At 39.4% G+C, this 24,857-nt stretch overlaps 1 protein-coding gene across 2 annotated transcripts in view; it reads right to left on the bottom strand.

The window, feature by feature from the left end:
• Positions 1-24,857, bottom strand: part of LOC139468288 (rap1 GTPase-GDP dissociation stimulator 1-like) — a 100,401-nt gene that overhangs the window by 71,205 nt on the left and 4,339 nt on the right. For both annotated transcript variants that reach the window (XM_071250167.1, XM_071250166.1), the window contains exons 2-4: positions 23,345-23,443; positions 9,170-9,307; positions 6,245-6,370 (exon numbers count right to left, since the gene is read on the bottom strand). In XM_071250167.1, coding sequence (XP_071106268.1) covers positions 6,245-6,370; positions 9,170-9,307; positions 23,345-23,443 — 363 coding nt within the window. The remainder of the gene's footprint in view (positions 1-6,244; positions 6,371-9,169; positions 9,308-23,344; positions 23,444-24,857) is intronic.

Below are 24,857 nucleotides of genomic sequence, written 5' to 3' on the forward strand. Positions count from 1 at the left end.
GTTGGTATTGGTGTTTGTTAGTGGTCGTGACAGTAATGGCAATGACATTGGGGGTCGCAGAACTGTGGTGGCAAGGTTATTGTAGGTGTTGTAGTTGGTGCCTGTGTTGGTGCTTGTGTTGCTGTTGTTGTCGGTGCAGTTGGTATTTGTGTTTGTTAGTGGTCGTGACAGTAATGGCAATGACATTGGGGGTGGCAGAACTGTGGTAGCAATGGCAATGGGAGTTGGTGTTGGTGCTAAAGTTGGTGAGGGTTTTGGTGTTTGAGCTGGTGCTGGTGATGGCAATGGGATTGGAGGTGCCAGTACTGTGCTGACATTGGCACTGTTGGTGTTGGTGTTGGTGTTGGTGTTGGTGGTTGTATTGCTGTTTATGACAGTGGTGTTATTGTTGTTGGTGGTGCAGGTTTGAAGTCAAATACCAGCTGAGCCAAGGTAGGCACAAGCTGATGCAAGAAGTGGACTCAGTGCATGACAATTGAACAAAATAGGTAGATGTTCTAAATATGAAGGAATAACATCAAGTTATTGATGAAACAGAGTTAAATACACCTTTCACTAGATTAAGTCCAGACTGAAACAAGCAGCAAATGTTGTACCACAAAATCTTGAAATAAGTTCCTCAGCCTCCACAAAAAAATTACAAAAACATCACAGACAAATTCCAAATTAATGACCCAAACACACAAAAACACATAAATCAAAACCTTCAACTTGTTTATTTGAGAGTTTCTATCCAGTGATGCAGCAGCCTGACACAGATGTAAACATCGGTGTGTCATGTAGGCTGTAATTAACAGGAAGACAGAGCGGGAATGTTGGGACAACATGACTGAGATAGACTCTGAATCAATATGGATACAGCATGTAGCAATCCCATCAAGTCTAGCATTGTCAGCCTTCACGGAAGCAGTACGGGAGTACTGGCAGCCTCAGCAACACTTGACATCGCTGACCTGAAAACTCTATCGCCTATATACATGATCAATCATTTGGAATAACTGTTTTTGAATTGAGATGAATTGATTATATTAAAGGAAGGCTTACTGTAGCTATTATAAGTGATAAACAATCGATTCTTTACAGTGTTTCAAGAAAATTATAAAAGTGTATGCTTAAATCACTTTCAAAATGTTGACCAATGTTCCCTACAAAAATATATAACCACTGCTTGAGAAAGAGACTCTGAGAGGCTTCTGAATATGAATAGGGGCAGAGGACGTCAGGGAGGGTAATAAACCAATAGGTCAGGGTCTAGTGGACGGTCATGAAAAGAATACTGATTTGGGGGGAGGGACACTATGAAATTGGACAGTTATTTCTGAATTATTTATTTGTACCAATACATTATTCAAGAAAAGTCTTTTGCTGATTTACACCTTCAAGGTGAAGGTCACGGAAGAAGGGGACCAATTTGAGGAATATCTGAAAAAAGGACATTTTGGAAATGTTCATACATTCATGCACAGTAGTTTACAAACAACTGTCTGCACCTACACCCATCCTGTAATAAATGCCTGGTCCCATATCATAAATTATTCACAATAAAGAAAGGCCACAAATAAATCCCTCATTCCTAGTGGTTAGTGAGTATGGTTTTACGCCCCTCTTAGCAATATTCCAGCAATATCACGGCGGGGGACACCAGAAATGAGCTTCACACATTGTACTCATGTCGGGAATCAAAACCCTTCTTCGGCGTGACGAGCGAACGCTTTAACCACTAGGCTACCCGACCACCCCCCCTCATTCTTAATATAAAAATGTTTCCATAACATTGATCAAATAATGAAAGGCTTGTGGGGTTAAAATACCTCCATCCTTAAACCCGACGGGAGTCAAAGTCACTGAACTAAGCCCAAGACAATATTATTCTTGAAATAATAAACCATAGACATGAAATCCCTGTGTGTCTGTCTGGTCCAGAGACTGACTGATTCCTACAGTAAATGAGAAAGGCATAACATAAGGGGCCACTGCAAGGGCTTGTGTGAGTCTAATTATTGACTGTGTTGACAGTCTTCATACAAATATGCAGTGGGCAGTGTGAGCATTGAGTTCCAACTGTCGTGTAATGCTAGCAGCTTGACTGTAATAAACAACACTCTTACACAAAAATACATGACAAATGAACAAAACATTGCTTGTGCACATCTCTTACCAAAACTGTGGGAGGTATCTGATCATTTTATTTTGCTAAGTAAGAAACTTTTCATGCTGATAATCTTCAAAACAGGAAGGGACTAAAATAATTATATGTCTTCTTTCCCTGTAAAGATGTAAAATATTGATATTTCCTCTTGAAAGATTGCAAGAAAGGGTTTATGTGATTCTCTCAATGGTCTACAATTACGATGGGTATGAAGATGGACTTCTGAAAACATTTTGAATGTGCATTTAGAAGTGGATGCTAACTACATTAATTCAATAATGAATGAATTGATTGACTGATTAACCTATTGATTGATTGACTGGATGATTGATTGACTCACTGACTGACTGATTGATTGACCAAATGATTGATTGACTGACTGATTGATAGACCGGTTGATTGATTGATTGATTGATTGATTGATTGATTGATTGATTGATGAGTTTAATGCCACTTTGAAAGTGTCAGCTTTATGTAGGAGGACAGCCGAAAGTGATGCAGTTCTATGTGTAACAATTTGGTCAAACACCACAAGCATGAGAATGGTGCTGACAAATCAAGAATCACATCCTGGCCAAATTTTGGATTCCAACCAACAAGGACCTTGTAGTTAACCATGGATTCAAACTTTGTACAGCAAATCTCGTGCCTTACATGACTGGGCCAACTGCACCCCAGCTTTCCACTATGGATAGGCCCACAACATTTGGCAGCATGCTGTAACTCCTTCATCAAGTGAATAAGACAAAACAAGAGAAGTTGATATCCAAAACCAGGTTCCTAGAAATTCTATGTGGTCATGTTCAACACATAACATTATGAATGGGTAAAATGAAGAAACCATGTCTGGATCTTGTGCTTCACGGGAGCAACTTGACAAATGACGTGTTTACGTGTCTGTGTAAAACATTTTATTCTCATGTGTGAAGGCATGTTTGTGATGCTGAAGCCCCAAGCCCACAGTACTGATGTCTTCATTTCTTTTAACTGATCAGGCAGCCATCAGATGTGAAATGGAAACCTCAAGACTTCCTTGTTATCTAAATACAAATACTTTACAAACAGAGTATCTGCAACATGAGCCATGTCTAGTTATCAGTCTCTGTTAGGGCTGATCTTAACTTTTCCACAAAGTTTGTGACATCTTACACATGAAACCACGCAAAAACACTATTTCCGTATTTGCTCTAGTAAGCGCCCATAGCGCTATTTGCTGATATATTGGCTAGTGAACAATCTCAATTAGCACCCTTTCCGATTGATCAATGTACACAAGACTTACTTATTCGTGTATTATACACATTTGTGTGTTATATGCACCCTTAATTATAGGCAATTAAATCCTGGAAAAATATATCTGTCGTATATAAACAATTCAGGTTGTCAGCATAAACCACTAAATTTACGATTGTTCTATTCTGCTTTTTCACCAACATAATATTCTAATTAGAGCCCCCTATTACTAATTTTGAGAGCACTCTGGGCGCTTATTAAGTCGAATACGGTACGTCAACAAGGCTATATATGTTGAATACAACTTGGAAGTATAATTTTTCATATTTCAGAGAATTTCAGTTTCTCCATGGTAACAGTTAGCCATGGTAACAGTTACAGTGTAGCTAGGGCAGGAGATGAATGTAGAGAATACATTTCCATGGATACAGAAATCTATGATAAAAGATATCCATAGTAACAGCTACAGTGTAGCTAGGGAGGGAGGTGACTGTAGTGGAAGACATTTCCATGGTAACAGACATCCATGGTAACAGCTACAGTGTAGCTAGGGCAAGAGATGAATGTAGTGAATACATTTCCATGGAAACAGAAATCATGATAAAAGATATCCATGGTAACAGCTACAGTGTAGCTAGGGTAGGAGATGAATGTAGTGAATACGTTTCCATGGATACAGAAATCTATGAAAAAATATATCCATGGTAACAGCTACAGTGTAGCTACAGAGGGAGGTTAATTTAGAGGAAGACATTTCCATGGTAACAGACATCAATGGTAACAGCTACAGTGTAGCTACGGAGGTAGGTTAATTTAGAGGAAGACATTTCCATGGTAACAGACATCAATGGTAACAGCTACAGTGTAGCTAGGGATGGAGGTGACTGTAGTGAAAGACATTTCCATGGTAACAGACATCAATGGTAACAGCTACAGTACAGCAATGGAGGGATTTTAATTTAGAGGAAGACATTCCCATGGTAACAGACATCCATGGTAACAGACATCCTCCCTGCTGCTTCCTCCCACTGCTGCTGAAGCATACATCACTGTTTCCTCCAGGGAAAGTCTGTTTCCTGAAGTTTTTACTTGTAGAGGATGTGCGCTCATGTATTTTCATGTTTACAACAAAACACCCAGGCCTGCTGTACATCATCACAGTGCTGTAGAGTACATTTATGTTGATGTCAGAAATGGCCACTTTGACTCTTCTAAAAAAGGCTGCATCTCATGATTGTCAAGACTTGAAATGTAATGACAAATGCTTTAGCTATGATAGCTTTCAAATGGTAGTATGCATCGCCACAATTAAAGAATTTTGCACCAACCATGTCATAGATTGCCTAGCATGTAAGTCATCTGAAGTATCATATACAATGTAAAACCTGCCTGAGCTTGAGACGTAAGCCGTGTTACAGCATGACTGCAGTGTACATTTATATTCATGTGATCATATGATGCTTCGAGAGAAAATCCTTGTTCTGACAAATTCAGTTTCTCTGCAGCTAAGCAAATGCACATTTATATATGTCAATTGACAAGTTCATAGCCTCAGATACAGGTTACATCCTTGTACCTTGTAGCTACTTGTGGTCGTATATGTAAATACTGTGTTGGTCATTCATGCCCCACAATGCTACAATGTGTGTAGGTAATATTTGTTGACCTTTACAGAGTATTACCAAAAGACTTTAAAACATGGTACTTGTTGTTACCCTGTCTGGCGCTTGGCATTAACGGGCTAAAACAAGGACTGGTCGGATCGGAGTCAGTATACTATAAATCGGCATCAATCCGGACTGGTACAAGCAACCATCGACACACATACATGCACGTCGCTATATTGCCTCAGCCTTTGCCTTTGGCAAGTCTAGATTGCCTCAGCTCTAAGCATTGTTCTGGGCTCCGTATGGGTCTTATTTTTCCTTTGTAGATATATATTTTTGTATAAGATAACTTTATTTCTGAGACTAAATGTCAGTCTACCTCCTGCTAGTGTTTCATAAATAATGCTGTACATTGTATTTCTACAAAGTTTCCTGAGCAGACCTGAGGCTGAAGCAATTCACCTGTGTACCGTCACACTGTGATAGTAATCTCAAAGATACATAAGACAGGGCTGGGATGATACACTAACTGTGCGATCCGATACAAATCACGATACCTTGCTAACGATCTGATACGTATCATGATACTTGCATGTGCTCTAATCTGAGTTGCGTAAGCCATTTGACAATTTACACACTGACAATTTACAGTTGGCAGTGTCAAGTATGGGGCAATGGATGAAAATATTTACGTTTTCACTTATCATTTTCACTACTATTTCGTACCATTTATTAAAGAATACATGTCAGCTAAGAATCCATACTTTTTACTGAATGTGAGTGTAAAAAATCGCGATCCACCGATGCTTCGGTGTATCATTCCACTACTCATAGACAATAAGCTTCATTCTGCATCGATATGTACTGTTTCATAAACTGTTTTAATCATTTCAAGATTGATTAGTCTTCAATTAACTCTGATTTACATTGTAGCTTTATTATTTATTTTTCAGTCTAACTATGTGTGGGTGTTGTCTTAACGTGACATTACTTGAACACTTTACATCAAAAAGTAATGTTGAAAAAAAAATCAGCATTTGTCCAACTAAGAGTATGATATATTCACACCAACTTACCTTGAAACAGTATTGTGGTGCATGCATCAATGTATCGTTTCATGACATATTCAAATCAATTTACTTTGAAACAGTGTATAAGGAATATATATCATACGCTGAACAAAGTATCAAGATACATATTCTGATACAGTGTACAAGGAGACGACAGCAGAATCTACAAGTGAAGAGTGACCTACCATTGTCATAGCAGATGTTGCCAAGGGCCCGACACCCCTGGGTGGCCAGTTGAACATCCTTGTCGTTCAGCAGCTGCAGCAGGGGCGGCACAAACCCCCTCTCCACCAGCGGGCCCCTCAGCGACTCTGCAGTGGAGGACAGTTTTCATGGGAAAACAGCACATCAACATTCTCTTTATAGCTGAGCTAACAAACATCTTGCACCCAGATAAAAAAAAAAAACCATGGGACCCTTTCATTTTCAACTTTATAATTTTTAAGTACTGTGTCCCGAAGATCAGGGGTAGAATAGGTCTTCAGCAATCCATGCTTGCCGTAAAAGGTGACTACCGTATTCGACCCATAAAGCGCCCAGGGCGCTTAAAAAGAGACAGAAAGGGTGGGCGCTTGTTGGGGACAATTCAGGTCAAATTGGCGTAAATTCTTAGTAAGCCTTACCGTATTTTCTTGAGAATAGTGTGCACTTTTTTTCCCAAAAACACAGCTGTGTAGAAGGGGGTGCCCATTATATACGAATTAATGAGTTTTGATGTTTTTTCCCCCATGGAAAGACATTACTGTGAGGACATAACACCGGAAATACCATGTCAACAAATCCATACTGAAGTTCGCAAATTATTCATGTTATTACACTGTCTGGCTATAAAAAGTGTTCTTTGTATATCTGGACTTTTGTTTGTAACTTATTTTATTAATTTTATTCAGAATTCCTTTTAATATTGTTTTGATTAATTTCAGTGAAATCGTGTGTGAAGCGATCGGAAGATCGCACAACTCACCGTTATTAACAGCAACCACGGTCAGATAACCACTATTGACGCCTTGAAACGAACTTAAGTTGACAGAGAATGGATACATATATCATAAATGCCATACTTTGAATCGTTAAAAGTCATATTTGTTTTTGTTGGACGATTCTATGTCAACACGTAATTCTCGTGATCACGTGCACGGGAGCCTTGACGGTGACTGGTCAGACTGGTTCCATGTAAAAAGAATACCCGGCAATAGCGATCAGCTGCTTCACTTAGGGTTATTATTATTTTAAATATGTTTAGTAAAAGCTGCATCTAAATTAACAAGATATTGGAATATATTATTCCTGATAAAAAAATAGTTTCAGATACAACTTTTGCCGATCCTTGCATTTAAAATCCTGTAAAGTTATATCATTTGGTGTGTCTTGACCGAATCACCGGTAGATTCCAAGAAAAAGTGTGTACAGCTGATTGCTGTGTCCGGCTTAGTTTACGAGAAAATACACAAGGTAATCTTAATCCCTGGATATAAAACGATGCCTAGCTGAACAAAAAATACAATTTAAACGGTAAATCAACATGTCTGGTGATTTTTTTGTCTCAAATTTCGAATTTGTATACTGACAAAGTTTCTCATCACCCGTTCGTTTGCCGGACTTCGCTGAAGGGGTACGGTGTAATTTTTTTCTGCGCATAATATTCAAAGTGATAAATATCTAAAATAAACAGAATACAGTCATGCCCCGCTTACACGGACTTCAAATATCCGGAAACCTCGCTTCCCGGACGATTTTCATTTAAAACAAAATAATTACTATATAAATTTTCGGAATCGGGAAGGGGGGGGTGGGGGAGATTGGGGTGGGCTTATTGTGGGAGGGGCGCTTAATGGGTCGAATACGGTATGCTTGTCGTAAAAGGGGACTAACAGGACCTATTCTACCCCGCATATTCACAGGTCGGGACAAACACTGACTGAACCAGATGACCATAGAAGATGACAGAGATGTGCCAGGATGGTCCTATCCTTGATTATTCAGTACATTACATCTCTATTCTATTGTGATACATACCCAGGACCAGCCCTCTCAGTTCGATTTTTTGTTTGGGAGCCAAGTGGCTCTTAACATGAATATTTTAGGAGCCAAACCTAAGTTTTTGGGAGCCAACAGATATCTAAACAGATATTGTCATTTACTTTTAGGTTGCCGATGGGTCAGCAGTAGATAAATTTAGGTCGCCAATCATTGACTGAGTCGCATTTGGACACCAAAATGGTGGCTACTTAGAGGCTGCCCTGGATATATTCTCCACCACAGCCAAACCACATCACCATATCCAACTCTCCTGTCACTAACATAACACCTTAACCTTGAAATCAACAACCAATTCAACTTCCACATTCAGAATCGGCTGCGTACAAGCAACCTCTCAATGTCTTTACTGAAAAATGAAGGCAGTTCTAAAAGAAATTTTAGCTGGAAAAGACGTTTTCATGAGAATAAAGATGGGCAAGGAAGTGACGGCTGCAAGATGTTCCCAGTTGTGTTTGAGTAAGAGAGGAGCAATGCTGGTCATGTACTGGTGATATTGCTGCACATACCATGAAGGAACAATATAATTTGATTGGACAGCTATTTTTAGAGTTGTGTCATTTGAATCAGTCTCTGTATTAAACTATGATGGTCAATGTGTCCAGGTAATACACTATTATAGGATAGAGACGTGATAATCAAGGATGAGATAGTCCAAGGATTACACATTTAGTGTAACTGACCAATCATTGAATTTCATACAAGGCTTTCCTTGTCAATAAATCTTTGACATCAGCGTCAGTAAACAAACTTAGATTTCTTAACTGTGCAAGTTTGCAGTAAAATGTTGGCTTCTCTCGGAGAACTAAGGAGCAACCAATCGATTTGTCGAAATATCAATGTAAAATTTGAATATCATAAAAGAGTCATTGATGATTATTCTTTAAAAAGACCCACACTGAACAATTATAAAATATTATTGCGTGTGTGACCCACCACAAAAAAAAAACCCATTGCAGAACAAAATCCATAATTGTTGAAATTAGGGTCAGTGGATCTGTGATCCAACAAATGAAGAAAATGTCTGGAGAGAAAATTGCATTTTAAAGCCTCAGCTTGACCCTATTTCTGACCTGTTTTGGCCAACTCTGCCACCAGTTGGGCACACTTGGACGTGAAGCTGGAGTCGGAGGAGTTGATGAGCAGCTTGAGAACATCCTCCAGAATCCCCGAGTTCAGGAGTGGCTCCGACAGGTCATCCTCGCCATCCTCTGGAAGAGACAGGTCCAAATGTAGAGCCATCGACATGAACGGAACCAAACACTTAATTTGTTCAATTCTTCAAAATACAAAGGAGCCCAATGAAGCTCTTCAATTCAGACCTGATACTGAAGAAGTGTAGACTTGTTAAACTATTATAAACCTGCATGGGAATTTTGGGATGTGTCCCCTGCATCAGAAATCCACTTGCAATAGTTTCACGTTCCCCCCCTCCACAAAATAGCACACATTGTATACTATATTTTGGAGAAGAATCTTTAATACATCAAAAGAGACAAAAGTATTCAACTGACCCAGCATGGTTACAACACATGAAAGTAATCTTTATCTTCAAAAAAACTTCATACTTTATAACAGAAAAATATTCAAGTTATTGTAGTTGTATGTTTCACATAAAACATATCTTTCATTTTCCTCCAAATTTGAGTCATGCACATCCCACATGTGATGTAGTATATGTAACATAATTTATCACTGTGGTTGGAGTCAGGTGGTTGTCTTCTCTGAAACACACCACCCTATAGTCATATCATACAGCCATTGTGACCAGTGACACCATGTACCAGTTTGGTTGCAGTCAGGAGGTTGTTTTTCCTTAAAGTCACCAGCTTACAGTCACACATTCATTGTGACCAGTGACACAATGTACCAGTTTGGTTGCAGTCAGGAGGTTGTTTTTCCTGAAAGTCACCAGCTTACAGTCACACAACCATTGTGACCAGTGACACAATGTACCAGTTTTGTTGTAGTCAGCATACAGACACACAACCATTGCGACAACCAAATTCCAAACCATAACCACAGAGCATTGGGTATCTATTTTGCACAGCAACCCACAATCAAAAGGTCCAATTAACATAACTGTGCCATAACTGTAACTGATTCTGAAATTTCATCCTTATCATCCCCAGCCATGTGCCTCCGATGACCATCTCAAAGAAGGTTCAAATAAGAACTATGACCCAAGGCCAAGGGGAAGTAAAACAACAACCATGATGAAACTAAAGTAAGCTGCTCAGCTGCTTTAATTCCACCTCGGATGACATGCAGTTGTTCACCACAGAGAGTTCATCATCAGTCACACCAGTGCTTGGTAATCCCCAACTGACAGAAAACATCAGTTCAGCCTGGATTATTCAACCGGAGACCAATAAGTGCTTGTCAACACGGGAGATTAAGTCAGTGTGCCTGCAGCAATGATATTATTAGAACACTGGTGACGATATCAAACCATTTTAAAAATCTTGTTACATTTGATAAAAGTGAGTGTGATTGAGTTTGGTGGAATGCTGCATTGAACAGTATTTCAGTTATATAATGGTGAATGAGTGAGTGAGTGAGTTGTTTAACGCCAAACTCAGCAATATTCCAGCTGAGTCTGGACGGCAATCTGAAAATAATCGAGTCGATCTGGACCAGACAATCGAATGATTGACATCATGAGCATTGATCTACGTAATTGGGATATGATGACATGCATCAAACCAAGGCAGCGTCCCTGACCACCCAATCACTTTAGTCGCCTCTTACGACAAGCATGGGTTGCTGAAGACCCGGATTCCAACCCGACATCTTCATGGGATGAGTGAGTGTGAGTGAGTGAGTGAGTGAGTGAGGTGAGTGAGGTGAGTGAGGTGAGTGAGTGAGTGAGTGAGTGAGTGAGTGAGTGAGTGAGTGAGTGAGTGAGTGAGTTGGGTTTAACTTAATGTGGGAGATGCAGGTCTCAGACCTTTACTACTTTGGTAAACCTGAGAAAAGGTAACTTCTGAAGAGGGGCAGGTCTTAGATGTTAACACTTTGGTAAAACCCATGATACATTTGAGCGCATAAATATTGAATTTTATTTTTTTTAATTAAGGTTCTACTTTGTAGATTTAATTTTTCATTATTTCGTCACATTTAAAATGACATGCTGTTTGCTATCGCGGAAATATTAAATATCAAAATGTCTTTCCATGGGATAAGCAACTAATTTATCTTTCCAAATCATCGAATTCAAAATTACAATTGTTTAAATCTTAAACATCGTGAACACAGTGGTACCTTTCATGTCCTTTTCTTCAAAATACATGCAACACAATATATTTAATGTGTCAGAAGTCATAAAAACTGATTATCTATTTTCACCTAGCTATAAGACAGCCTTCAGCATTAACTGAAACTTTGTCAGGTGAAATCAGTCCCCCAAACAACATTTGTGACAAAATCCATACAATGGGGGAAGTACTCCTGTTGTGTGGAAGTGAGTGGGCTGAGTCAGCTAAACACATTTAGACCTGAATATCTCCTCCAGCTATTGTGAAGATCCTGGCATCTCGGTGTGGCTATTATCAGTAACAACTGACCCCTCACCTTTCCTGTCAAGAAATATTTGCAACCTGGGATGAATTACTAAAGAGTTGCTCTTTTGGCCAACAGATCACTGTCTGTTTGGGTAGAAGGGAGATCTAGGCCATTTTGGAAATAACATTTGTATAACATGAACATAAGTTATGGTCTGGTTACAAAACCTTCACTTTTACCTTACTATGAAGATAATTATCTGGAATCTGGAGATAATGTACAATGTTATAAAATTACAGGGCTAATCTTTAAAATCAACATTTTGACTTCATTTATATCATCTGAGAGAGGAAGATACTTTAACACTCCATCAGAAGAAAAATTATGTACCTTCTGTGATATTGATGAAATAGAAGATGAGGAACACTTCCTGTTGCAATGCCCTCTCTTCAAAGATCTGAGAACTAAATTCATCACCCGTCATGCTCCCAATATCACTAAAAATACTATTAAATCCACCAGAGCCTTTTGCAAAAATTATCTCCAATTTCATTCACAAAATTTTCAGGCAAAGAAAATCTGCATCTCCTCTCTGGCAATATAATCATTGCAATAATTGTACTCTATTGTGTATGTCAATGTTTTTAATTACATGTGTAGTCATGTTCATGTTTTGTACCCTGCATCCTGTGGGTGTTTATGTACAATAAATCTTCTTCTTATTCTTTGACTGGAATCAGTAGATGATCAATGATATTGTAAAATTTCAAGGCTTATTTTTTAAGAAAACATTTTGAAATGTAAATAGCTTATCATTGGTCTGGAATGAATAGATGATTTACTTATTTCACGAAATTTCAAGGCTATTGTATATTAACAAAATATAGTCTGGCTTCCATATAAAACATTTACTTAAATGATCAGTCTCTGCTTTTCGATGTTTTAACTATTCGATGCTGATAACATTCAAAACAATAACATTTTCTGGGCAAAGTCATCTTCACAATTCTCTTCCAGTTGAATAAGACCTGAGTTATTTGAATATACTGATTGATATCTAATATTGATTTCCTTCTCATTCTCTCCTGTAATTTCAACTCCTGTAACTTAAACTCTAAAAATGGTTTCAATGAATAATCAAACAGACAACCTTGTCAGGAATGTCTACATTTACAAGTGGTGGCTGAAAAGGCCCTGAGTCTAACTTTGATGGACTGCGTTGAAGGAGCTGCTTGCTAATATCTTCTCAACATAATCCACTCAAAGTCCACACATTTCTGCAAATGATGCTGGCGAGTCTGGATTCCACATGCGTAGAAGGTTTCCTTCTGGTGGTGATAAAGTCATCCCTAGCTAAAATGATGTCATCATCATTTGAAATGTGGCCAGATAGTTCTTTCTTCAAATTTGGAGACAGGTGGAAATCTGATAGTGGCAAACTCTGATGAATTTGGAGGATGTCCATGGCGACAACAGGCATGAACACAGGTGCATTGTCCTTTAGTGAGTTTTTCCACAGTTTTTAAACTTTTCCCTATATTTTGTTGTTGTTTAACGCCACACACAGCAAAATGACGATGGTCTGTAAATAATCAAGTCTGGACCAGACAATCCAGTGATTGACATCATGAGCATCAATCCACACATTTGGGATACGATGACATGCATCAACCAAGTCAGCGAGCCTGACCACCCGATCCCGTTAGTCACCTCTCACGACAAGCATAGTCGCCTTTTACGATGAGCATGGGGGGATGATGAGATGAAACAACGCAAGAAGAAGAAAACATGTCAAAACAGAACTAATGCACACAGGCCTCCTCCCTGACAGACAACCTGTAACATACAAGCTGAGACCTACCAACCTGTCCATCATTGCTACCAGATGACAGCTATATACACACAAACATGACATGTGCTCCATACACATCCTGGCCAAATGCTACAGCATGGGTTGCTGAAAACCAGTTCTACCCCGTATCTTCACGGGTATTTTCCCGGTATATATAATATACAACAAGAACTGGAATTAAAGTATAGAAGAAGAAGAAGAAGAAGAAGAAGAAGAAGAAGAAGAATATTTATTGTACAAAACACCCACAGGGGGCAGGGTACAAAACATGAACATGACTAATTAAAACATTGACATACAAAACAGAATACAAATAATGTATCACTATTTCAGAGGCTGTCAAGGTAACATGAGCATTAAGAGGCACTAAAGGGCTTCAAGTATATCCAATGAACTCCAGCAGTTGCATGAGCTTCTTCACTGCCACCCATCCATACTGATAGCATAGAGGCATCACACACCAGCAACCGCCAGGAGGTCCGGTACCAACAATTCTCTCTTCATTACTGATAAGCTTCTAATTTTCTTTCTGGCTCAACTAATTCCAGATCTGCTGCTGGTTTGACAGATCTGTGGTGTGGAATTCCATCTACCTGAACCGAGTACTGCAAGCACTGCAATCAGAGCTGATGGGTTTTGGAAGAGCTACATTTAGCTGTCGAATGGCCTGAGAAGGGGATTCAGCTCAATGCTCTCATGTTTGGAGATCATGTAGAGAATTAAAGTTGTTTTTAACCTTTTCTTTCATGTTTGTTCTTTGATTACAACACTTGGCGAGAGTTAGATGTTTGTTGATATGAACAGTTCAAATTAAAATCATAGTCAACCCCTGATTTATAGAAGATAGTGTGGAAAATATTTGTCTAAACCTTGACACAAGTAACACTGACATCATGTCACATATTGCATGTTTATATACACTGAAACCTTGTTAATCCATACAGGATCTTTCCTTCCTACATCACCTAGCTGCATTAACAAATTTCCAGATACATGCATCAACTTTGTGGTGTTTGTTGCATCTAAGAAGAGACATTTCTGTCAAGATTGTCTATGATATTAGGTTCCTGAAATAAAGACTCTCTGAATATATTCATGGTTCTTCCAGTAGAAAACACTTTGTTGATCATGTCTTCATCCCAAACTGGCTTCCATAGAGTGAGTGAGTGGTTTTACACCACTTTTAGAGTTAGTGAGTGAGTAAGTTTGGGTTAACGCCACTTTTAACAGTATTCCAGTTATATTGCGGCGTGTCAGCTTAAAGTGGGAGGAAAGTTATGAAGTTATGCAGGTCTTAGACATTGACCACTTAGGTGAAACCCACGAGCACGGGTATGGTGCTGACAAACCTAGAAACATAATCAGGGCTAAGCTGGATTCGAACCCACAATCATAGGTTTCTGGCGTGCCCCAGGGACGCAACTCCGCACAGCGAATCGCGGCGGCTTAGACGACTGGCCCCCCCGTGCCCCCCCCGCCACTTTTAGAAATATTCCAGCAATATCATAGCTGGGGACACCAGAAATGGGCTTCACAAATTGTACCTCATAGGGAATCGAACCCGGGCCTTTCGGCGTGACAAGCGAGCGCTTTAACCACTAGGCTACCCGACCCTTCCTTCTTCCATAGAAATATTGCTTGGACGAGATCAAATGCTGTCTGTGGGCAATATAATTAAAATGAAATTGCGGCACAATGCTTTGCCGACCATTGTGACATCACTAATCTCTCTGCTACTGAAGCTGGTTAGCTGTACCTTTAACACTCAAGAGTCGCTATATGGCCGAAATAATACCGGTGCGACGTTAAATCTAAACTCTCACTCACCCACTCACTCACTTCACACAAGACATTGGTTAGTACTGTTTACAAACTGATAAAGCTGGAGCAACATTTTGTGGCAAGCCTCAGAGTTTTAAACTTTTAATCAGCTTGTATTGATTTATTCAACACCAAAAGACATTCGGATGAGATTTTCTTATTAACTAAAATTACTTGGAATATTATCTGGCTCTGTCAACATGGTTAGAATTTTGTCTAGATCTCCTGGAGTTGTGGAACGCTGGGGTAGCGTTTATTTAATTGTTTAAATGACTTCCTCATCATGAATTGTTACAAACGTGTTAATCTCTTTCATGTATGCAAATTGTTGTTGCTGTTTACCTTTCACCTACAATACATATATATATAATTCTGTACCATGTTCACATTATAGTCAGTCCTTCTTTTCAATGGTAGTAACAAAATCTCCGCGCTCAATTGCGTAGAGCGCTCTGATTGGTTCACACTCCAACAAACGCACATGGTGATATTTACCAATCAGAGCACTTGATGCCAACTGAGCGTGGACATTTGGTTTACTTCTGTGACCAACAGCCATGATTGAGCCAATATTTCAATAAAATGACCAGATAAGGTAATAAATTGCGAAAAATGAAGGTTTGTGGCATGGAGTGGTGGGAGGTGTGGCAGTATTGTGAACATGACATGCATAAATTTTCATTCAATTAAAACGATACAGCAGCTTCAGCCAAGATGGCGACTGACGCACCTCGTCAAATTATAGATATGGGTTCAGTGTTCAGTAATATCACTGTCCTGCTTCAGGGGCCTGTGTACAGTCTAGGTGGAGGAATTAATAGAATTATTGATGCCTCACAACTGTCCATGGCTCATGGCAACACATCAATGCCATCATAATATATAGCCATAAAACACTAATAGACGCATAGTGTGTCTGTGTATCTTGACATTCAATACATTGCAAAATAACTGAAATAATTATTCTTAATATTTCTTGATCAAGAGGCACATACATCAAGTCTTCAGATTATTCCCAAAAGCATCGGAAACCTTATGTTGTGCGTGTCACTGGTTTCTGCCTCAAGAATGAGACCAGTGAAAAATATTGTGCTGATGCAGCAAGTTTCCCACATGCCTGAAGTTGTGGGTCAGTGATGTTCATACCAAGGCTTAAGGTCAGAGAAACCAAGCCAGGTATACTCAACACACGTGGGGATACAGGTATAGCTGGCACGTGGCAAACACATGTCTCTAACCCACAACCACATAATGACATCAGGAAATTGATGTTGAATATCACATTTCCTTGCCATACAACCATACTTCTAAGGTAATAGAGGAAAGCATTATGAGATTTGATGATGTTTGTTTTTCACAAATCCATCACAGAGAAGAAACATACCATGATTTATATAATAAAAATCTAGGTGTTCCAGTGGAGTTTATAATCACAGCAAGGCAGTGTTTGAAATTAAGCTGGGTCCAGGGTCCTTGAGGCTTGCTCCTGTAGTATTAAACATAGGGACCTCCGACATATTTAACTAAAAGCAATCAGGCCAAGATAAACCATTTTGCCATTTGAAAGTCACCTTATAGAAGGGACCTTGGAAAGGATGTCACTAATATGGAAGCAACCCTGAGGTCAGTTTATGGTGGAAGGCCATCACAAACTAATCATTACAGGTCATCATGAATAAATTAACGAAGTGACTGACATAAAAAAATCTGAATTGTTAAATTTTTCATTAAAATTTGGGAATTTTGACATGTGATGGAGACTAGGTACCAAAAATCAGCTTCCAAGAACACCCAGAGAAATCCCTGAACTTGCTACATAGGCATTGTGGAAGTAACTCAACAACCACAAAATATTCTGAGATTGTCAGTACTTTATTACACACACATACCAAAGAAAACACGCTAGCGAGTTTACCTACTGACGTTCTCTTCAAAACTGACACTCAGTTTTGACCTTTTGTAGGCATTTTGAGGATCTAACAAAAAGTCAAAAGTTGAAGTCAGTTATGTCACCTGTGTGTGCAACGTACCAGACGAAGAAGCAGTTTGTACCAGACACACAGCAAATCTTACAGGCCTCCTCTAAATTCAGGATCAGGAATGGTTGATCTGTGATGAATTTACCATTTAACTTATATAATGCTCAGTGATTTTGCTTGAGACATATAACAAAAAAACATTTTTTAAATTTTAGCAAATTTGGATGAGACATTCTACAAAGTTGAAAAATATCTTTGGTGAATTTGGATAACATTCAGTCAATGTCCTAAAAATGAACTGACTTGAAACCCTGTATCTGGATCGTTGAAATATTTATTGACCATCAATAATAGAAAAATATGAGTGCCATGGCACTGCAGTTCACCAGATAATGTATTCAACAGTTAAAAATGTCAACAAAGACATCCACTTCACAATTTGCTGTCAGTGGCCATATTGAATACCAGCTTCAAACCTCTTGAGCAAATTGGGGTGTCAATATTTTTGGGAAGAAGTACGTGAAGTTTCAGCTTCATTAGTCCAGTGGTTTCTGAGGAGAAGATCATCATGACAGATACCCACAATGGACAAGCAGGCCGCGACATAAGCTCACTCGAGTAAAGATATCTTTGAACATGACTATCAAACAAAATTTGCAATGTCTTAAATAACTCCCTGACACGAGAATGCCACAGCTGGAGGTAAGAGCCTGTTACCTGAACTCTGTGTGTTTCTTGACATTTCTGAAGAGAAAGCTGGAAACCAGTGAGGTCATGTTATTTGTGTTATCTAATTCATTGATTTTGTGAGGAGAAATTAAAGGACTATAAATGATCAATCCGAGAGCTCCAATTGAATACAATGACAGTCACATGTGTGCCATCCCCTAAACCATAGCGTGGGTGGTCTGATTTATTTCTTATAGATCGGGGTGGGCTATAGCCTGTAGACCCATGAAGATCCGGGGTAGAAAAGGTCTTCAGCAACCCATGTTTGCCGTAAAAGGCAACTATACTTGTCGTAAGAGGCGACAAATGGGATCGGGTGGTCAGGCTCGCTGACTTGGTTGATGCATGTCATTGTTTCCCAATTGTGTGAATTGATGCTCATGATGTCAAATACTTGATTGTCTGGTCCACACTCAATTATTTACAGACCGTCGTCATATAGCTGGAATATTGCTGAGTGCGGCGTTAAACAACAAACTAAAATATAGCCTGTAAGAGAACCATCTCCATGGCAACACATTCTGGAGCCTAGTCTTCCACTGTTTCAACATCAACCATTATCCTTATAATCCTACGCTTAGTCCATGTAGTTTGATATGGCATTTTACTTAATATAGAATATCAACCAACTTTTAATTTTTAATTTAGTGGAATCAATATGAGAAACAATGTTAACAATGGTTTGGGCCATCCATCAAGTGGCTTAAAATGAGAACAAACATTATGTTATTTCGGCTGGACAGGGTCAAAGGAACAGCATGCAGTAAACTACGGTTATAATGAACTCAAAGGGACCACTAATCGTAGTTCATTATAACCATAGTGTTATAAGCATTTGTACAGCATATATACAGCAAATGTCCGCGACCAGAAAAAGTTATATCCGTCAGTTCGTTATAAGCGTGTTTGTTATAATTGAGTTTACTGTATATATTGCCCTATATTATCCTCATCACAGATTGTCTGCTTCAGACTTGATTATTTACGGGCTGCCGTGATATAGTTGGAATATTCATGAGTGCAGTTTTAAACACAGACTTTGCCAAAAACCTTACTGTATTGAAAATGATTTAAAAAAAGTAGGGTTTTATGCTGCTTGTAGCAATATTTCAGCAATATCAATCCCGGAATCGATCCTGGGCATTCTGTGTGATGAGTTAATGCTTTAACCACTAGGCTACCCCACAGCCCCTCTAATATGAGAGGGGGGATGGGTGGCCCAGTTGTCTAAGGCGGTGCGATTTGCTGTGCAGAGTTGCATCCCTAGGGCACACCAGAAACCTATGATTGTGGGTTTGAATCCCGGTTCGCCCCAATTATGTTTCTAGGTTTGTCAGCACCATTCCCGTGTTCGTGGGTTTCACCGAAGTGTTAATCGTCTGAGACCTGCATCACTTTGGGCTTTCCTCCCACATTAAGCTGACACGCCACGACATAACTGGAATACTGTTAAACCCAACTCACTCACTCTTATATGAGAGACAAGCACACTGTAAGACAACTGTCATAGTTCTGCCTGGCTATTGGTGTATACTGCATCAGTAATCAGAGTTGGCATCCTCATCAGTTTCATGCGTTGGCATCTTCATCAGTTTCATGCCACCGACCTCACACTTGCTCAAACATTCTTACAAACACTGTAACATCTGATCATGCTGATAGTCAGAGAAATGAAAAGAAAGATTTATACCTGAACTCTTGCTAAACTCTGTTTCACTTGAAAAAAATATTTGTAGGTCTTCATTGATTAAACAACATAGTAGATCATCATTGTTCTTATTGAACTGACTAATTAAAGGGGGATTTCACAATCTTTTGTTCCAGCATTACGACAATCCTCTAGTGTTAATGTGCCTTGCCAAATTAGAATATTTGGAGGAGTGCAAGTGTTGAACCTGTTGAGATGGTCAAACTATGGTCCGAATTTTGTAAGAAGTATTTTGGAAGCAAATTTGGTACCAGGTTCAAATGATGTGTCTTTAAACATTAAGTTTATAAAGAACCTTTGATGTTCATGCCAAATTTCTTTGGTTTGTTTAATGCCTCATGGAATGCCACTTAACAACAACAACAACAAAACAACAATAATCCAATTGTAAAGCGCATAACACAGTGTGCACCCGATTTGTGATTCTCAGCTCCCTGGGGAGTATACAAGTTACAACCCAAGCTGCCTGTGAGGCACTAGAAGGTGAACAGTCCAGTTATCACCTCATCCTACCAGGTACCCATTCAGTGATGGGTGAACAGAGGCATATTTGGAACAACGACACTTGCCTAGGGAGACACCACATGTGCTACATGTGCCTTAGTGTGGTGCAGGAATGAAGCCCTAGAAGTCTTAGGAGCCAAGCTGCCAAATCGTCACCCATCCAAGGACTCTCTGCAACCAACCTTGCTTAACTGACCTGACTGGAGAACTCACCATCACAGCACATACTGCCTTATCAATGGATCTGTCTTGTCATGAAGGTATCAAGGCTGCATCTCAAATACTTGGGAGCCATGAGATTGGGATCTGATGGGAAATAAATCTAGTCCCCTTCTGATGAATATATCTAAATTAGTGTTAGGATGAAAGGGTAATTCTCATATGTACTTCTAAACCTCATCAAAATTATGCAGGAAAACATATTTGCTGAACCAGTTTCACTATCAAGGCTATTGGACCATATCAATAGGAAACAAAAAAAGCTACCTTTTATCCCAAGCAATACCAGCCATTATCATTTAATAGAACATATTGATCTGAGAGATGAGATGAACCTAGATCACCTGCACCAGGTGTACTTAGGCTGTGAACTGGCACTTGAACTATAGTTCTATGAAGGGGGCACGGGTGGCCCAGTCGTCTAAGGCGCTGCGATTCGCTGTGCAGAGTTGCGTCCTTTGGACACGCCAGAAACCTATGATTGTGGGTTGGAATCCTGGTTCGCCCCGATTATGTTTCTAGGTTTGTTAGCACCATACCCGTGCTCGTGGGTTTCACCGAAGTGGTAAACGTCTGAGACCTGCATCACTTTGGGCTTTCCTCCCACATTAAGCTGACACGCCGCAATATTACTGTAATACTGTTAAAAGCGGCGTTAAACCCAACTCACTCACTCACTATAGTTCTATTAAAAGATGTAGAGGGGAATGTCCGAGTAACTCTCCATTCCTTAAAAATAATGGAGCAGAGGCCCATTGTTTTTAAGGAATGGAGAGTTACGAGGATATTCCCCGATTTAAAACACATCCGCGCTATAATGAGTGAGTGAGTGAGTTGGGTTTAACGCCGCTTTTAACAGTATTCCAGTTATATCACGGCGCGTCAGCTTAATGTGGGAGGAAAGCCCGAAGTGATGCAGGTCAATGTCAAGTGATGCATCAATGGCATCGTGTTGATAGGTCCCAGTGACTCCTATAACTAACAATAACCATCCAGTTTCTGAGAGCACTGTCCTTCATTTGGCATGTAAATGTGCACATACGTTCAGCTCTGTGAGTGCAGTGCTGACAGAATCAGTTATTGGCCAGTACAAAAGATCCAGCGAGGAATTGATTTTTGAGAGCAGACGACAATAAATAATACAACTACAGACGGGTGGGGAAAGTTCAGTTTATGTCGTGCGGAATAATCTTCATTAGAAGGGCAAAAAGCATGTAGAACGTCAACAGCTTAAAAAAAAGCATGAAAGTCTAGGGGTTCTTAACCCTAACGTTGAATGTTCCCTAGATATTATAGGAGCAAAGGACCCCAGGACATCACTTCATTTTGAACACTGTTATGCTCTCTTGGTCATGCTCCTATCAAGTGATAGCACATAGTGTTACTGTTAACAATTAACACAGGCCCATTATTAAACACTTAGTCTCTGAAAATATATAATCTTGACAGAAACAAGCAGAGACATTTACATTGAAAAGGAGCCCTGGTGAGACGGAAGATTCAGAACCTGTGGAAAATCGAGACATGCTTCATTTAGGGACCGACCATTTGACATTCTGGGTAGGGGGTGCTAAGATTTTATCAAAAATATAGATTGTTCCCAAAAATTCTTGAAAAAATAATTACTGTATTCAACGTAATAAGTGCCCCGCTCTAATAAGTGCCCACGGCAATATTTGCTAATATATTGGCTGGTGAACAATCCCAATTGGCACCCCTTCCGATTGATCAATGTACACAAGACTTATTTATTCGTGTATAATACACACTCGTGTGTTATATGCACCCTCAATTACGGGCAATTCAATTCTGAAAAAATATGTTTGTCGTGTATAATATGCACAGACTTTTCTTTTGTATCCTATGATGTTCAGGCTGTCAGCATAAACCACGAAATTTATGATCTTTTAACTCACCAAAATTCTAATAAGAGCCCCCTATTTCTAATTTTAAGAGCGCCCTGTGCGCTTATTACGTCGAATACAATATGCTTCAGACCGATCAAAAAAATAATATTGCCTGCCACAAAAGTAGCATTGTTGGAAGGTGTTTTTCTTTTAAAAAGAATTCACACTCATGGTCATAAATATATTTTAAATATTTATTTTTGTATCTGTGGCTGAATAGTTGGTCCCTTAGGGATACAGCATTATAGTTAGAGCCTGGAAGAAGGGGAAATGACATGGTTCAGGGACTGTGAGACAGACTAGCCTATTAGGCCTGGATGTGAAATTTGATGAGGGTTCTACATTGGCCGATTTCTCAAAATATTCATAAATTTAATGTTATTAATCATACACAATATCTAATGAGTACTGTACTTCTCATGATGAAGAAAAGAAATCTCACATTGTTGAAAAAAACAAAAAAGTAGTAATCCACCAGGTCATAAACTATAACATAGCACTTCCAATAAGGGTGATTATTATGGCAAGCTGTAGACAAACCCAGTCCCCGCTGTATTCCATGATTCCGCGGTTGCAGAATATTTTGCAGAAATGCCCACTTGGTACTTATCTTGCAGAAATCACATTTTGTGCAGAACTATTGCAGAATTTTGCATTTATCTGCCTCAGTGAGTGAGTATGGTTTTATGCCGCTTTTAGCAATATTCCAGCAATTACCACGGCGGGGGGCACCAGAAATGGGCTTCACACATTGTACCCATATCTCTGTCTGTGTGTGTGTGTGTGTGTGTGTGTGTGTGTGTGTGTGTGTGTGTGTGTGTGTGTGTGTGTGTGTGTGTGTGTGTGTGTGTGTGTGTGTGTGTGTGTGTGTGTGTGTGTGTGTGTGTGTGTGAGAGCATGTGTATGTACCTGTGAGCATGTGTATGTGAGCGAGAGTGCATGCGCGTATGTGCATATATTACTGACTGTAAACTGGGCTACAACTTGGCTACAATACTGAGTTGAAGTTTGATATCCTTTCTTACCACTTTCAGATATGAGGTCTGTAAGTTTATCCAGATACTCCTCTCTGGCTTTCAGGTCCTCAGTAATCTTCAGTTGTTCAATCAGAGGCAGGACTTCGTCTGAAGGGAAACACACACAAATTATGAAGAATTATGAAGAATCATTCATACAGTTCTGTTTGAGAAGTCGCAGTTTGATTTGAAATAGCTTGGGGTATTTGTGACCTTACTATCAAAAGTTAAGTATGATGATGTTGACTAATACTTAGAGCTATTCGGACCGCCTCATTGGTCTAGTGGTAGAGCATTCGCCCGGGGAGCAGAAGGTCCGGGGTTCCATCCCCGGCCGCGTCATACCAAAAGCTGTTTAAAGATGGTACTTGTTGTTACCCTGTCTTGCGCTCATCATTAAGGGCTAAAACAAGGACTGGTCAGCTCGTCAGTATACTGTGTCAGAGTGGGGTATTCATGTTAAACTGCGGCATGGTATCGCAGTGGGCTAGCACTATAAATCTGCATCAGTCTGGACTAGTACAAGCAGCCACACACATGTGCATGCACGTCACTAAATAAGTGCAATAATCTTGGATGTGACGTTTAACCCCATTTCACCTCACCTCACTTAGAGCTATTCATATCGAGACAACATATTAAATATGACAAATTCTTATTATTTCAATTTTCTCTTTAAAATGTGTCAATACCCAAAGCGTGTACGTGTATAAAGTGACCAAAAACAAAAAAAGTATCAAATGTTCACTGGCATTCACTTCTGAGCTGAAAAATTAAAACTGTTAGAAAAAATTGTGCCACGGCACTGTAGCTCACCTGAGCATAAAGTCAACATTTAAGAAAACAACAAAGACAGCCATTGAACAAATGCTGCTATCAGCATTGCTAATCAAATATGAAAGGGCAAAAGTATGGCCTGCAATGAGAATTCAATACCACAAGTTTGCAAGTACATCACAATATCCTATGATGTAATGGGTGATGTGTTTTTGCCAGGTACATGGTCAAAACAATGCCCTGTAATGTCAGACTGTCAAGAGGGCTGTTGACGTCACCAGATGTGCATAAGCTCGTCGCAGTGATCTACCATCTCTACACACAATATCATTGAATAACCCAATGATTTTGAGAGTTTTCAATATTTGTTTACTAAACGTAGTTTGCGGCTGTGCTTTTAATAGAAAGCACCTGTTTATGAAAGCATTTTTTAAAACATATTTTTCTTTATTGGTTTTGTCTTAATGCAGTGAGCTGAAGGAATCATAAATGGGAAATAATAAACATATTTTATTTTTTTATTCAGTACATTAAGTATTTACTTAATGACGCTGCACACATCCAAACGCCGCAGGTCTGAACACTATCTTTTGTAATGATTCAATTAAATTTGTGATGAAAAAGTCGCAGGTTTTAAAATCGGATTAAAGCCTCTTGAACATGGTTCTCGCTGTAACAGACAACCGTCTTCAGACCAATGACTGCACCAGAAACCCTTCCTCAGTCAACTGGCTGTAACAAACAC

The sequence above is a fragment of the Haliotis cracherodii genome, unplaced genomic scaffold, assembly GCF_022045235.1.
Source record: "Haliotis cracherodii isolate W230 unplaced genomic scaffold, xgHalCrac1.p SCAF_2, whole genome shotgun sequence".
NCBI lineage: Eukaryota > Metazoa > Mollusca > Gastropoda > Lepetellida > Haliotidae > Haliotis > Haliotis cracherodii.